Genomic DNA, 14,840 nt, shown 5'->3' on the forward strand with positions numbered 1-14,840 from the left:
AGGTGTAAGTATACTTTATCACTGACATTCACATTAGTGTAAATCCAGTGCACTGATGAATCAAGGGACATTATCTTTTGAAGCATATAATCACAATTACCTTCCCCTGTGTTGACATCACTGTAATTGTGAATAAGTATATGTTCTGGACTTACCAGATTTTGTACACATTAAACCATAAACATGAAAACTACATGTAAACATAAATGACTTCTAATCTTCTATTGATAACAAATTAGATTATATTGAAATGGGTTTTATTTAGGGCATAAAATCCCAACAAACTCCCACTTGCACTAACATAAAACAAGTAGTGCATTTCAACCAATCAATTGTCTTGATATCCAGATCAAGTGTAGTATTTTTGACTAAACCCAAATTACTGGAACTGTAAGTCTGTGGTAAGCAATTGCTTTCTCCACTATTACTTCCTTTATTTTCATAAAATATTATGCAACATCATTTTTTATATATGCATTACTCATCTAGGGACACTGAATTCTTTACTGCTTACAAAGTGCATCTGAATTTACAGAAGAAAAATCTCTAATTCTATCCAAATTGGAATAGAGATAACACAATAAGAACTTTCTTCAGTTAAATAACTTTCCAGTGCTTTTCAAAAAGCAACTAAGTTATTTAGTTTCACTGATGGAGCTTAAATTATTATAGATGAGTTTACATCCTTCTAGAATAATTCCTCCACCCCCAGAGTAACCACCATCTCGAATATTCTGAGTTGGTGTAGATATAAGGATTCTAATATACACCCCTATCATCTAACATATAGGTCCCTTTCAGAGATTCTAACTTGATTGTCTCCTAATGTTCCTTGTTAGATTACATCTTAGATGGCTCCCACTCAATAGTAGGAGTCTGGTTAAATTCATACACAAGAGTACATTTAACCTCTTACTATTGGTTTTCAAAGACATCTTGTTGTGACATATTGTCTTAGTCTGAAATTATAAGTTTCTACTATATTAAGTCATCGACATGGCATTCTAGTATTAACATAAAAGTAAAATACTTGCTTAAGATTAAGTAATCAATAAAGATACCATAAAACATTTCATGAGGACTAGGGATTTTGCCTAAGTCATTCGAATAGACTTTGCAAAATTCTCCTATCTTATCCTCAAAATTCGATAAGTTATTTCTATCCATATGAATGGTTAGATTTACTTTCTTAGTTTTATATAAAGTTGCTATCATGATCATAACATAGTAATCTATCACTAGTGTCATCCAAATAAAGATGGGCTTGGAATTTTAAAATTCTCCCACTCAAATAAGGTACTGTGATACTATGTCCAAGAACTTTATTGGTATCTATTTCTATTACAACAGTTAAAAGTTAATTAGAACAAAATACAGGATCAAGAATAAGTTCTAATAATTTGTTAATTTGTTCATTATTCTATATACATGTCTAATTAAAATATGTGTGTCATATAGATACTGTTGTGTATTGAGTATAGTCTAGAGTTCAGAAAATTTGAACTACATATGTCAATAGCTTCTTCCACCCCTAAGTGTTGTAGAGATCTTGTGGAGTTATGAATATAGTCTAGAGTTCAAAAGATATAAAAAATCGTTAAACTACATATATTACTTCTTAACTTTTTCCACCCCTATCAGATCAAAAGATCTTTTTATTAAACAAAATCTTAATAATTGAATTAACAATTATTCATAAACATTGAATTTAAATTCTAAGTGTTTATGTGGTATTATCTCTTTGCAGAGAATAATATACCATAGATTTTGCATCAAACATAAAATACAAACACATACAAAAATGATAAACATATAAATATAATTGGTATTGGCATACAAGTTAAAGAAAACACGAAGCTCAATTCATAAATGCAATTCATAATGAAAATTACTTAAATAGAAAACTTTATTAATAATATCAAAATTGTCATAATGAATTGTCTGCAATAATATGAAATAGGGAATAAAATTCCAAACCAATAATTGAAACTAAATTGTTCATAAATTGAAACAATTAAATCAAAAATAAAAAGTAGATTTCAAGCTTCATCTTCAATCTTGGACAATCTCTACCCTTCTGTCTAACCATCTGACTCAACTCGCAAGGATAGCAATCCAAGTTTAAGCAGCTGGAGCTGAAATAAGAAGAAAATAAACATGGTTAATGGATCTAGAATTAATAGCCCAAGGGGTTAATAGTTCTCTAAAACACATGAGTTTATAGCATAGACAGAAATACCTTGTTTCTTTACCAAAAACTTAGGACACTGGGGTTTCTAGTGACCCTTTTCATTGCAATAGAAGCACTTTCCTTTTTGCTTTGCATTGGGATTAGCAACCTTTTTCTTATTATATGTGTTAACAGCTTTAAGAAGCTTCTTGTTATTCTTCCACTTCTTCTTTTGTTGGGTTTCGAAGCAGAGGCAATGTTTGCCTCGGCCTTAGTCGTACCATTAGCAGTGCCAGAACTAGGAGCTTTAGCTCCTCCTTTCTGTGGTCCTCCAATCAAATTTTCAAATGTCTGAAGGTTGTTGATTAACTCGTGGAAGTCAAAATCCAACTTGTTCATGACATAATTTGAGGTAAAGGGCAGAAAAGCTAGAGTCAAACTATTCAAGATCAAACTCACTTGAGTTGTCTGATCTATAATAACTCCATTATTCTTAGCCTCTTAGAAGTAACTAGTCATCTGGAGCAGGTGATCACGCACGTTTTGATGAGGTTTCATCCGTGCATTGATAAAATTCTTGGTTGCCTCAAAACGAGCTTGATCTGACGCCATCCCAAACAGTTCAGTTAACTGGTTCATGATATCTACAGTCGTGGGAGTATTGGCAAACCTTGTTTTCAAGGTGTCAACCATGCTAGACAGCATGAAGTATGGAGCTTTGTTGTTGGCATTCTACCAACGCTCGAACTTTTCCTTGACTGCCTTGGTCGCATTCTCACCTAGCTGCTCAGGAGCCTCTTCAGTCAACACAAACAGGGCATTTTCACCAATGAGAGCAATATTAATGTTCCCTTTCCATTTGACAAAGTTAGCTCCAGAGAGCTTGTTGTCAGTCAATAGTGACACCATGGGATTATTCATAGTCATATTGGGTACTACAAATATCAATAAATAGAAATCAAGTAAGGTTTAATACAAAATCATACACATTTAGAAATTATTATCACTTAGCATATAGGAATGACAAGTGAAAATACAAAAACATACAATCCTAAATAATTTCCAAGGTTTCCAACAAATTGATACCAGTGTCCCGTTTAGGCGAGAGTCAAAGATATCATTCACTGAATAGAGTAGTCAACTCATCTAAAATGACAAACATTCTAGCAACTTTTTATTCAATCAAGATGAGAATCCAGCGTTGTCCCGTTTAGGCGAGAATCAAGGTCATTCCATCTTATGAGCTTCCACCATTATTTCATACTTTTGTAAGTCTTACTCTTAGAAACCACCATTAGGGTGGACATTACTAAGAATAAAACACTTACAAATAATACTTATCTTTCGAGATTCTACGGCGTTAAATTGCTAATGAACGTTCATTCATTAGGCATGATTACTCATTAAAATAAGAACTATGTAGAATCAACAATGAAGATCGAATATCCTTATAATAAAGCTCATTATTTAAAGTGTATTTTCATTTAATATTTATTATAATCTATTTATTTTAATATATATTTATTTAAAATTATCAATTTAGTTTACTCTAAATATAAATTTAAATTTAATATTTATAAAATTATACTTAGATCTGAAAATAAATAAAATTATTTTCCATCTTAGTAATAATTCTCAATAAACATTATGAAAAATTAGTTAATTTAAGTTGCTTCTAAATTAATTAAATTAGTTTTCAACTCAAATTTAATTTTCTATAAATATATATAATTCGAAATCCAATGTATTTAAAATTAATACATTTTCGAAATTGACATAAAATAAAATAAAATAAATCCTGAAAAATTAATCAAAATTAATTAATAAATTAATTTTTAACATAAATATAATTTTCCTATTTAATTAAATTTCTAAGAAATATATTAAATATTTAAGTATCTTGAATAAAATCAACTTAAATATTAATTTTCTATTTAATTAAATATAACTAAAAAATACTTCAAGCATACAGAAAATAACTATCTAGATATTTCACTAATTAATTAATTATTTTCTAATTAAAATATAATATATTTTAGTCTATTTATTGTAATTAATCATTAATAAAAAATTTACTTGATTTAAGTTGATTTAAAATTAATTAAAATAATTAATTTTAAACTTTAATCTATTTTTCAAAAAAAAAAAATTATCTGCACTAAATAAATGCAATTTCAAAATTGGTGGGAAAATGATTAATAAATAAAATAAAATATATTTTGGAAATTATTCTAATTTAAGCTGTTCTGAAATTAAAATTTCCAACTTAAATATAATTTTCTATCTAATTAAATATTCTGAATATAATTAATATTTAAGTGTCTAGATAAATCTACTTAAATATTTAATTTTCTATTTAATTAAATGTATTAAATATAAGAAACAAATAATTAAGTATCTTGAATAAAATCAACTTGATTATTAATTTTAATTTAATATCTAAGAAAAATATTCTAATTTAAGTTGATCTAAAATTAATTAAAATAATTAATTTTCAACTTAAATATATTTTTCTAATTAATTATATATTAGAAAATATAATTAGTTACTAGAAATTACTATCTAGAATATATCTCATTAAAATAATCTAATGAAAAAGAAATTTCATATATTTTAAAGCTAATTATGTTGCTAATTCAATTTTAATTAGGTTAGACTAATATAATTAACCTAATACAATTTTTTAAATAAGGTAAATGGGCATTCACAATTGGGGTAGTTTGTGTGAGGGAGGACTGGGTTTAATATGTCGTACCCACTACTACTAATGCCCCCTAACTCTCATGCAAGGCCCAAAGGAGAGGAATTTAACCATCAAATAAATAATTGCTATTCATTGAATAAAATCAATACTAATTGGGCCTAAATAAAATTATCTTATGTGATATTTTATTTTAGCAACCTAGTCCATTTAATTAATAAAACTTAAATGGGCTTCCTATATGCATCTAAGCCCAAAAGCAAACATATAGGCTCACACAGGTCAAATGATTTGGATGGGCCCTATCTTGTTTCTGTTGGAATATTTATTTTACCAGGATCTTAGATCTACTCACAAGTATGTTGTTTAAACACCCTAAATATGAACTTTCTAAAACGATAAATTAAACACATATAAAGTTAAGAAAACCTTACATTGATGCAGCGGAATTAATGTCTCCTTCCACTCAGATCTCTAACCCTTGTATCCTTTCTGTAGCAGAGTATAATCAAGATCTGAGCCCGAATGTCCTTCTTCTTCAAGTTTGATCATTCACAGTCTTCCAATCTATGATTGAGTTACTGCTTGCTGTGTGTGGGCACTTACTCTTTCACTAGGGTCGAAATTGATGAAGGAGAAAAGAGGAGAGAGGGTTTCGGCCAGGTATAGAAAGTGGGGAAGGCTCAGTTTTTCTGAAGAGAGAAATTTCTGTCAGATTACTAATGAAAGCATGTATTGTGACCGAGCCATCACTTTCTATTTATAGGCAACAACTAGGTATAGGATAGGAATTATTTGGCATTAAAATAATGAAAATATTAATTTGAAATCCCACATTAAGTGGCCGACCATGGTGTTATATTGGGCCTCACTTGATTTTGCAGTTTTATCAAATTTTATCTCTATTTTCTCAAAAACGCCAATTTTCCAATTCTAACCTTTTAAATGCCAAAACTAATTATTTAATAACTAAAATAGATTATTAAATAATATTGTCATTTAATTTAATCATTAATTAGACATATAAAGTCCATTAATAAATAAATAAACCTAGAAACTCTTTTCTTTACAATTTCACCCCTGCTTAGTGAAAATTCATAAAATTAGACATAGTCTAACTTTAGAATTATAATTGATCAATCACGAATCAATTAATGAGTCTTACAAGCAGAATATTCTCAACTAGAATGGGGACCATGGATCTATATGCTGAGCTTCCAATAAGTGAACCAAATTTACCAAGTAAATTCCTACTTATTAATTATTCGTTGAATCCACTCTTAGAACTTAGAATTGCACTCTCAGACTTATATAGAGCATATTGTATGTTCCATGATATCAATATGCTATCTCATTTAACCATTGTTATAATCTTATTGTGATTTAAAGATCCTCTATATAGATGATCTACATCGAGATGGGATTTCTTTACCGTTCTCACCCCTCAATGTATTTTGCCCCTTAAAACACTTAGCTACCTGTAAATGGTGTTTAGTGATCTAATAATTAGTCAGTTAAACAAGAGCTCATCCATTTACTTCTATTTGCTAAGCTCGAAGGGAATCATCACTTGACTTCTATACACCAGTAGAAGCTATAGATTCCATATTTATGTTCAGCACTCCCACTCAATCATACTATCATGTTCCCAAAATATACGTATCACCCTGACCCAAAAGTAGGCTTAACTAATAAATCAAAGAACATGAATAGCACTCCTGAGTTGAGCCTAAGCATATCAGGATTTAGATTCTTTTAATCTTAAGATCAACTACTGATATTGACTTGGAAAGATATGTATAACGGTAAGTTTATAATATCTTAACTTAGTTGCAATATCGGTCCAGTCCAATGTATACTCCATACATTCGAAACTAGTATACTTTACTAATGTCCTGGAAAGAACATAACACTTACTCCAAGTGTAAGTACACATCATCGCTGATTATCACATTAGTGTAAATCCAATAACACTGATGAAACAGGGACCAAGTCTTTTGATTCATATGATCACAATCACATTCCACTGTGTTGACGATACTGTAATTGTGAATAAACATATGATCTGGATTTAACTGATTTTGTGTGTATGAATGTAATAAACATATTAAACTATTAACATGTAAAATTCATGCAAACATCAATCACTTCAAATTTCTTATATTGATAACTAATCAGATTGTAAAGAGTTTTATTTAGGGCATAAAACCCAACAGTTTCTAGGTTTACACAGATGAAAGAAATCGCAAAATTTACCTGTTATAAATTATTTATAAGATCTATTGACAATTGGACTATGATTAAAATTAAATAATTGGATTTGTCAACAAGTTAATCATAGCAATTTAGAACAAATAAATAATAGGTTTGTATTTTTTTTTTTTTTTTTGAATTAATAAAGAAACAAACATTACAAACACGTAACAAATAATTTGAAAGTAGGTTAAGATATTTCTATTTTAAAGTAAAATATTTAAAATATATCTTAAGTAGAATTTAAAATTTAGATTGTTAGAGAATATTTAAAAAAAATTTAAAATCTAACAAATCTCTTAAATATCCTAAATTCTAACTAAAATTCAAATATCTAACAAATTTTCAATTTATTTAAATAATTTAAATTAATTAAATATCTAATAAGATAATATAATATAATATCTTAATTTAAAATTTAGATATTTCTAATATTATATTCTTAATCTTATAATTTAATGAAATAAATATAACAAAAAATAAACAATTTGAAAAATAAGATATTTGATGGTTATGATATTATCAATTTTATTTAATAATTAAATAAAACAAAATGTCCTAATTTTGAAAATTTTATGGTTAGAAACCCTAAAAATTCTATTCAAACCAAAGTTAACTAACTTTTTAAAATTTTATGTTATTTTGCCAAAAATTAAATTTTAATTAAAATAAATATCTAATAAGATAAAATGTGAAAACTAACATTTTTCTAATCTTATAATTTAATTTAATAAAATATATATTTTAAAAATAAAAAGTTTTAAAAATATGATATGGTTAGCAAATTTCAAATTTTAATTAGATTATTTTTAATTTTATTAATATTTTAATATCAAAATAAGATCATTTTAAATTTAATAATTAAATAAGTAATATCTGATCTTATAATTAAAATAAATAAAATAAACAAAAATAATCAAAAATTTCAAAATTAATCATAAGGCTAGTTTGTGGAAAAATTAAAATTTTAAATTCAAAGGCTACTAATATCTAAAACTAATTTTAATTAATTAAAAAAATTAATAAAAATTAATTTTATTATGACAATTAGATTTTTAATTGAAAATTCAGATTCTACACAAAATTATACCAAAATATGAATTTTGTTTCAATGAAAAATAATTTTTTAATCAAAAGATATGACAAAAATAAAATTGGGCACAAGGGCATGCCATGCATACCCCTGCGCGCGCGGATGAAGGGGAATGGGCGAGGGAAGAGGACGCGTGAGCAGCCCTTCAGATTGGGCCTTGTCCAAGTATCCTCGGTCAGCCCTTGTCTAAAGACGCGTGCTGCCCGAGTGATATCACATCCCCGCGCGCACACATGTGTTTCCCAAAACTAAAAATTTTCATCCAAATTCAAAAAATCATAACTAATTCATAAAAAAATCAAATTAGGTTCTGTAAAAGCCTAAATTCATTAATTTTTCATCTACTTTCCGGAAAAAATATTTTCAAAACGAAACAAAAAGTATTTTATAACATACATTGTGATTTCCATAAAATCATCAAACATGCACATAAACCAACATGAAATCATCCAAATCAACACAAACATCGTTTTAAATTCATATTTCATGAAAGTAAATCATTACCATGGCTCTGAGGCTAATTTTTGGGGATTATTTAACAGGATCTAGATTTACTACCATGTATGTTATTTAACATCATAAATATGAATTTCTAAAACAATATAATTTAAACACATATAAAGTTTAAGAAACGTTACATTGGTTGCAGCAGAATTAACTGACTCCTTCTGCTCAGATCTCTAACCCTTGTATCCTTTCTGTAGCAGAGTATCACCAAGATCTAAGCCCGATTCTCCTTCAGTTGATTTGGATTCTTCACAGTCTTACACACTATGATTGAGTACCAACTTGCTATGTGTGGGCACGTACTCTATCACTATAGGGCTCGAAAATTGAAGAGAAAAAGAGAGAGGAAGGATTCGAAATAGAGAGAGAAGAGTGAAGGCTCAAATTTTGACTGAAAGGCTTGAGTGCATCATCTTTTAATTTGAGTCCATCACTATCTATTTATAGGAATATATCTAGGTTTAGATTTGAATTATTTGGCATTAAAAAATTGATAAAATAAATGGTAAAATCATGCTCATGTGGTAGACCATAGGAAGTGGGCCCACCACTTGCAATTTTGCCATTTTTCAAATATTTATCTTATTTTTCTCAAAAGTGCCACATTTTCCAATTCAACCACTTAAATGCCAAAATTATTTATTTAATAATTAAAATTAATTATCAAATAAAATTGTCATTTAATATATTTATTAATTAGACTTAACAAAGTCTCTTAATTAACAAATAAACCCTAGAATTTCTTTTCTTCACAATTAAACCTAGCTTAGTGAAAATTCATAAACTAGACATAGTCTAATTTTAAAATTATAATTGATTAATTAAAATCAATTAACTAAGTCTTACAAGCAGTATTGTCTCAACTAGTATGAGGACCATGGGCCTATATAACCGAGCTTCCAATAAGCAAATCTAGAATTTACCAAGTAAATTCCCTAACTTATTAATTCCTCATTACACCACTATAGAACTTGGAATTGCACTCTCAGTTATATAAAACGCTCTATATGTTCCACGATATAGATACGCTATAAATATTTAATCATCGTTCTAATCCCAATAATCAAAGATTCTCTATATATGATTTACACCGAGTAGGGACAAATTTACCGTTTTACCCCTCAATGTATTTTATCCATAAAACACTTAGCTTCCTATAAATAATATTTCAATAAACTAATATAATCACTGAAATAAGAGCTCTTCCATTTATCTCTATTAAGCCAAGCTCGAAGGAAATCATCATTTCACTTCTATGTCTAGATAGAAGCTATAGATTCCATATCTATGTTTAGCGCTCCCACTTAATTGTACTATCATGTTCCTAAAATGTACGTTCGACCCAAACCAAATGGTAGGCTTTAACTAACAAATTAAAGAACATAAATAACACTCTTGAGATCGAACCTAACCATGCCAGGATTAAGATCTTTTGATCTAAGATCAACCAGTGATATTGACTTAGAAAGATACAATAGTAAGATTATAATATCTTTACCAAGATCAATATCGATCCCAGCCCAACGTATACTCCATACATCCGAAACTAGCATACTTTGACAATGTTCTAGAAAAAACATAACACTTATCCAAGGTGTAAGTATAATTTATCGCTGACTATCACATCAATGTAAATCCAGTGCACTGATGAATCAAGGGACATTCTCTTTTGAAGCATATAATCACAATTACCTTCCACTGTGTTGACATCACTGTAATTGTGAATAACTATATGTTCTAGACTTAACAGATTTTGTACACATTAAACAATAAACATGAAAACTACATGCAGACATAAATGACTTCTAATCTTCTATTGATAACAAATCATATTATATTGAAATGAGTTTTATTTAGGGCATAAAATTCCAACAGTGAACACGTGGCTGGCTTTTGAAAAAGGGGCTTTCCAGATTGTCAATTAAGTTAGTTTGGAAGAAACGTTAATTACTTTTGTTAAATAGCGTGTTTCTTAAAATGCCAACAATGTTTAGTTATTTACGCTTTAAAGTTTAGTTTGAAGTTTTGGGTTTTTACAAATATTTTAATATAAATCACAATTTAATATTTATATAATATTATTTATTTTTTTTTAAGAAATACTATATATAATATTTAAATATTATACAAAAGAGAAATACTAAAAGATACTACTAGTACACTCTCTATTGTATTTTATTGTTATTGATATAATTAAGTATTGAATCCCATGTAATTTAATATGATAACTTTTATATAATGTCGCTAACTAATCACAAAGTAAGACCTCTAAGTAGTGCTAGACACCACTAGTAAATAATGTTCTATATAAAATATAATATAAAACCAAATTTAATAAAATAAACAATACAATAGGATCTAAAGGCGTAGCAAACAAATCTTAATGTATTCTAAAACAAAATACAGTTGTTATGTTACAATGAATTAAAACTTACCCTTTAGTTTACCCATTTCTTTGACTTAGAAATCCCTTGCCTTACGAATATTTGATTACAGAATAAGCAAAGATAGTGTGCCTAACAAAAAGTTGTATATAATACTATAAGACAATTATCAAGTAAACTATTATTAGCAGAAGATTCAAATACTTTACAATAATAATTTTATATATATATTATTTTTTAAAAAAAAAGATACACATAAGCCAGCTATAAAGAAGGAATAAAACAAAAGAATAGATACAAAAAGATAAACACACCTAAAAACTTAACATAGCTCAGGAATCTGCAAGAGTATATTATACAATAGGAAGCTACCGAATGAATGGTTTAATCAACCACAGAGCTGTGTACATAACCCCTGAATCCTTGAACTGCTGGGGTTGAACACAGTATATATGTTAGTTTTGTTGTTGCTGGAGCATGTTAAGTTGAGCTGATTACCCATCTGACTCGACTGTAACAATAACAGATAATAAAATTAATTAAAAATAAACCCATGAGTGTTAATTTTATGTTCTTGACAAACACAAAAAGAAGAAAGCAATGGTTCAATTACTAACCAAGCAGAATGCAGGCTCAGTCTTGCAGCTCCATTTTGAGGTTGGGACACAAGACAAATAATGACACCAAGAACAATGTTCATTTGCATCAACTCCCCGGAGTAGCAGAACCAACCCGACTGTTAGCCTGTCAAGGCAAGTAATCAGAAAGAAATTTTGAGTTGAGCAGAAAAAAGAAGAGAGATCATCAGTTGACAACGCTGCATATGTGTCATCAGGGAAAAAGTTTAAATGTGTCAGTTTCAAGAATCTGTTTTTCTGGCCACATTGTCAAATTACAAATAAGAAACGGAAGGCTTAAGCTAGTAAGCAAGTTTTAAAGTTTACAAAAAAGAGTTACTTCTGTCTCTCACCTAAAATGAATTTTCTGAATCAAAGGTTCAAGGTAGATAGATTTATTACAAGACTGAGATATGGAAAGATTTTGTAGCTACATCCACATGGAATTACCCGTCATTAGTTCATTATATGACAAAGCAAATTACTACCTTTGTTGTCCTCGATTTGATTAAAGGGCGTTGTTGTTTTAAGTAATAATTAATGAATCCCCATATGCTTTTGAAGTAAAATCTAATAATATAAGCACAACTATCGATTCAGTAACTTACCCAACAATCAAAAGTATAAGCGAAACGATCCACAATATGCATTGATATGTCTTGAATTTAGATTTAGCTGGAACAGGTGGTGTTGGTGACATAAATCCTGGAGTATACCTTTGGCTAACCCATCCAAACTGTGGCCGGATGAGAAACACAAACCCAAGAAGGAAACCGGAAAGAAACCCTCCAAGATGAGCAAAGTTGTCCACATGTGGAAGAATTCCCACTGCCAAGTTAATAGCTATGATGACCACAAGAGTGAAAAGTGCTGCAAACTGAATACATAAGAAATTTGGGTCATGAGGGACAGTAATTTGAAACCAATATTCAACTTAATTTAAATCAGTTAAATACTCACCTTATTAACATATATTGTCCAATTGGTGATGAGTTCAGAAAGCATTCCTCCCAATAACCCAAAAAGAGCACCGGAAGCACCAACAGATATGTTTGACTGGAGGAAAAGTGCAGAGAACAAACTTCCACCAAATCCAGAAATGACATACAGCAAACCGATTCGGACTGAAATTGAAAGAGCCATACACAAAAATCACAAGTGTTTAGAGTAAAAATCATGACATCGGTGTGAAAAAATCAAGTTAGCTCCACAGAATCAAGAACTCTTTCTACAGTCTAATATCATCATATATTTAGACTTGTATAATTTTGCAAACGTTAGTAGCTCAAATCAAATCAACTCACCAAACCAACCTCATCTTTCTCACATCCCGTAATAACAATGATTGAAGAGTTTTTAGTGTCTACAAAATAACAGAATCTATATAAACCTTAGGCTTTCTAGGCTAATCAAAATCCCAACTTTAATCTGACAATAATCTCAACTTTATGTTTACAAGTGTGAATATCAATATTTGTGATACACGCATTAAGCCTTAAATTAGTTATTTTATTTGGCAGTATAAAGAAAAAAGCTTATTATGGAAAACAATCTAAACTACTATCATTTATTCTTCAACATCTAGAATAGCGGCAGCTATTTTTGGGAAGATATATAACATAAATCTTAATAATAATGGTAATTAGAAATCGCAAACAACTACTTTCCTTATACATACCAAATCCAAATTCTTGCTCGAGCCGAATACCAATAACCAAAAGGCTCAACATATTTGCCAATATATGAAAAAGCCCTCCGTGTAACCAATTACAAGTAATAAGACGCCATCCCTGGTGACCTTCCACCACTTTGGTCACATCAAGAGCCCCCATCCTTAGAAGCCTATACAACCAAGAATCCAAAAATAGAAAGTGTTAATAATAGAAACAAAAACCAATAAAAGGACTTTAAGAATGAATTGTTAAAAATTCTGCCAGCATCATTTTCCCTTTTCTTCTTACTCAAAAATCAAAGCTGATAAGAACTTACGTAGTGGATGACGGACCCAGAAGAGGGTTCTCTTTAAAAGGCTGAAACGAGAACCTACCCAAGAACTTAGCTATACAAGAATCTGAATTATCAGGGCAATTGTTTACGTACATGGTGATTATGAACATAAGAGTATTGGCAATAACAAATAGAGGGATTAACCAAGGGATCCATTTCTTGAAATGCTTTACTTCTCGATATACGGGTGGTGTTGGAGACGTTAGCTGCTGAGGAGTGTCTACCTCAACTGGATGAACCACGCCACCGCCGCCGCTGCTACTTCGACGTGAGTTGACCCGGATCTGAATCTCCGACGGACCGTCTCCGGCCATTGGAGGAAGAAAATGGATTAGAGAGGGGAGAGAATGGGAATGGGAAGTAGGAAAGGAGTAGGTTTAACTGTTTTAAGGCTTTGCGTGGTCAAAAGAGGAAGCTAATTAGTCAACTTTTACCGATTCAGCTGCTCCTGTCGTCAAGCCGAGCTGGTTGTTGACACATGGTTTATTCACCCGCATAAATCAAGGCTAATTACTTTTTTATTATTAATATACCCTACAAATTTTGTAAGAGATACTATTTTAATAATTTTTATTTTATATAAAATTTATATATTTTTTTAATAAGAGAAAAGAATTTTACTTGACCAAGTATTAAACAAATACAATAACCAAAGGGGGAACAACCCCCAACAAACAAATTAAAAATTGTTAATTAAGATGTCGTTTGGTAACACTTTTTTAATCAATTTTCTGTTTTTAAAATTGAAAAGGTAAAAATATTTTTCAAAAACATGTTCTATAAAATTGTTTTTACCTTTCTATTTTTTAATTGAGAATCAAAATTTTAGAAACAAAAAAAAAATCACTTTCAATATTTTTTTAAACAAATTTTTTTTCTTAATCAATATCTTGAACTTCGATCATGACCCAGATCCAAATCCCCCCACGGTCCTAGCGTTGAACCCGACCTCTAACTTGAACCCAAATACGATCCCAAACCTAGACCCGACGTAAATAAAATCAAAAAATTAAAATGAAAATGAACTTTAGAGAACACACTTTTGTTTTCTGTTTTTAAAATTGAAAAATAAAAGTGGTTACAGAACGCATTTTTGTTTTTCAAAAGC

At 29.5% G+C, this 14,840-nt stretch overlaps 1 protein-coding gene and 1 long non-coding RNA gene across 3 annotated transcripts; both read right to left on the bottom strand.

Moving 5' to 3' along the window:
- Positions 1-1,932: 1,932 nt before the first annotated feature.
- On the bottom strand, positions 1,933-7,237 carry LOC133029332 (uncharacterized). Its single transcript, XR_009683475.1, has 3 exons — positions 5,306-7,237; positions 2,240-3,105; positions 1,933-2,135 (listed from the first exon to the last, which is right to left on the bottom strand). It is a non-coding gene; the product is annotated as an uncharacterized LOC133029332 (long non-coding RNA).
- Positions 7,238-10,936: 3,699 nt separating this feature from the next.
- Positions 10,937-14,234, bottom strand: LOC115698018 (RHOMBOID-like protein 1). Of its 2 annotated transcripts, XR_009683476.1 has the most exons (7): positions 13,715-14,145; positions 13,404-13,567; positions 12,686-12,849; positions 12,334-12,602; positions 11,726-11,852; positions 11,423-11,619; positions 10,937-11,240 (listed from the first exon to the last, which is right to left on the bottom strand). XR_009683476.1 is itself a non-coding variant. In XM_030625198.2 (6 exons), the coding sequence occupies exons 1-6, from the start codon at positions 14,044-14,046 to the stop codon at positions 11,497-11,499; spliced, it is 1,179 nt and encodes a 392-aa protein (XP_030481058.1). In that variant the 5' UTR covers positions 14,047-14,234; the 3' UTR covers positions 11,275-11,496. The 2 variants fall into 2 exon arrangements, 1 of the variants encoding a protein (XP_030481058.1); XM_030625198.2 differs by lacking the exon at positions 10,937-11,240 and having other exon boundaries at positions 11,275-11,619; positions 13,715-14,234.
- Positions 14,235-14,840: the final 606 nt, after the last annotated feature.

Source organism: Cannabis sativa, chromosome 7 (assembly GCF_029168945.1).
Source record: "Cannabis sativa cultivar Pink pepper isolate KNU-18-1 chromosome 7, ASM2916894v1, whole genome shotgun sequence".
Lineage (NCBI taxonomy): Eukaryota > Viridiplantae > Streptophyta > Magnoliopsida > Rosales > Cannabaceae > Cannabis > Cannabis sativa.